The following is a 2,274-nucleotide window of genomic DNA, read 5'->3' as shown; positions in this document are numbered from 1 at the left end:
GTATTTGCCACGGCTCAGGATCCTAATCATCACCATTACCCCATTGCAATGGATGTAATCGATAGTGAGAAAGACTCTAGTTGGAGGTGGTTTTTAGAAATGCTCAAAACTGTTATACCAGATAATCCTGAGATTGTTTTTATGAGTGACAGACACACAAGCATAGCGAAGGCAGTGCAGGAGGTGTACCCTCAGTCTCAGCATGGATTTTCTGTGTGGCACTTGTCTCGTAATGTGAGGGTTAAAGCAGCCAATGGTTGGAAGGATTTGTGTTCTAAAAAATTCATTGAGTGCGCTCATAAGTACACCGAAAGTGAGTTCCTAATTGCATACACCGAATTTGGTAGAATGTTTCCCAAAGCTGCGGAGTACTTATAGAATGGTCTTCCTCTTGAAAAATGGGCACGGTGGAATTTTAAAGGAGACAAGTACAACTTGGACACAAGCAATGCCTGTGAATCAATGAACAGCGTCTTCAAGAAGGCGAGAAAGTACGCACTATTGCCTTTGATTGATGCGTATGTTGAGAAAGTGTCTGAATGGTTCAACAGGTATAGGAATAACATAGCTGGTGCATCATATTCGAAGAAACTGGTGCCGTTTGTGGAAAACGAATTGCATAAACAATGTGCAATTGCGACCAAATTAGATGTGACTGAGCTAAATCTACCTGGGCTTGAATACAGTGTAGTTGGAGTTGATGGGAAGAGCTATCTGGTTAATTTGGATACAAAAAGCTGTGGGTGTCGCATGTTTGATATTGATAAGATTCCATGTGTTCATGCAATAGCCGCAACCATTGCAATGATGCAGACGTCCTCAAGAAGAAGAGACTTACACATTTTTGATTTATGCCTGAGATACTACTTGATTGATACTTAGGCGATGGCTTACCACAGAACCATCTATATGGTGCCACATCATTCTACTTGGATTATTTCTGAGGAGGTTGCTAATTAGTTGTTTACGCACCAGACTACACCAAAAAAGCAGGAAGAAAGAAGGAGAAGCGGTTTCCTTCCACCGGAGAAGCTCGCAGGAGTCAGAAGGCCAACCCAAACACAAACATTGGCCATTGGTTTCAACCACTAAACCCAAGGGAAGAAGAGGGTGAAGAGGGTGAAGAGGGTCAGAGCGGTCAGAGCTAGGTCTAAGGAATATTTTGGAGTTCATTTGTATTTTCATTATCTTGGATTTCTTGCAATACTATGTATTTTGGAGTAATTTGTATTTTGAATTTTTTGGATTTGGAGAATGTCAACAGGGCAACTAGGTGCAATTAGGTGCAATTAGATGCAACTACGTCCTAAACCCAGGCAAACTACGTACAACTAGGACAACTAGGGCAACTAATACAAGTAGGTACAAAGTGGACAATTGGTACAATTGGGACAACTATGAAAACTAGGACAACTAGGACAACTAGGACAACTATGACAATTAGGACAAGTAGGTGCAACTAGGACAACTAGGACAACTATGACAAATAGGGCAACTAGGACAACTAGGACAACTATGACAAATAGGGCAACTATGACAACTAGGATAACTATGATAACCAGGACAAACTAATTTCTTTAAATTACTAAACACTAAACAAATACAGCCCTATACCTTAACTACTATATACTCAACGACTACGATAAACTTATTATTTTCTGAGAATAAGATATATCATTTGTGTTTCTAATGAAATAACCCTTATGGTATAAGGCATTCTTTGACAATGGTTTCCATCTTATAAGAGGCTAAACGTAAAAATATGGAAAAGATAAAAAGATGGGCGTGAAACCCTTGGGGCAGGTATAAAATGTTCAAGGCTTGAAGGGACAACTAAAAAAACAGAATTCTTGATAAAAGACAACTGAAAAAACTTAAAAATCAACCAAATGACAACTATGACAATTTTGGGACAACCGGAAAACTAGGTACAACTATGATGTCACCAGAAAATGCACGTGTGACAATGGCGGCTGAGGATAATATTAAATGTTATTTTCCTCTTTACTTTTCTTTTTGGTGGTCGTTTACCGTTTTCTCTTTCATAGAAAAGGGTCAAAGGATTCTTCTCCTATTATTCCCTTTCCAATTTTTTCCCCAATTAGGTTTTTTAGGGTTTCCGCCGCATCATGGATAAATATCAGAAAGCCCTCGCAAAATTGGCTGAAAAGAAGAATGATGGTTCTTCTTTTGTCTTGCCTAAGAAGGATTACAGGATGACCACTAGATGGGGACCCGAAGTCAATGGAGTCAGGACCATTCTGCCATGCCCTG

The 2,274-nt window shown here is 39.6% G+C and overlaps 1 protein-coding gene across 1 annotated transcript; it reads left to right on the top strand.

Moving 5' to 3' along the window:
* The first annotated feature begins 48 nt into the window (after window positions 1-48).
* Window positions 49-882, top strand: LOC112082921. Its single transcript, XM_024150636.1, has 2 exons — window positions 49-313; window positions 422-882. Exons 1-2 carry the CDS (start codon window positions 49-51, stop codon window positions 880-882), a joined length of 726 nt encoding a protein of 241 aa, XP_024006404.1.
* Window positions 883-2,274: the final 1,392 nt, after the last annotated feature.

The sequence above is a fragment of the Eutrema salsugineum genome, unplaced genomic scaffold (assembly GCF_000478725.1).
Source record: "Eutrema salsugineum unplaced genomic scaffold, Eutsalg1_0 scaffold_7, whole genome shotgun sequence".
Taxonomy (NCBI): domain Eukaryota; kingdom Viridiplantae; phylum Streptophyta; class Magnoliopsida; order Brassicales; family Brassicaceae; genus Eutrema; species Eutrema salsugineum.
The sequence above is the reverse complement of the archived record's forward strand: the minus strand, read 5'-3'. Positions and strand labels throughout refer to the sequence as shown.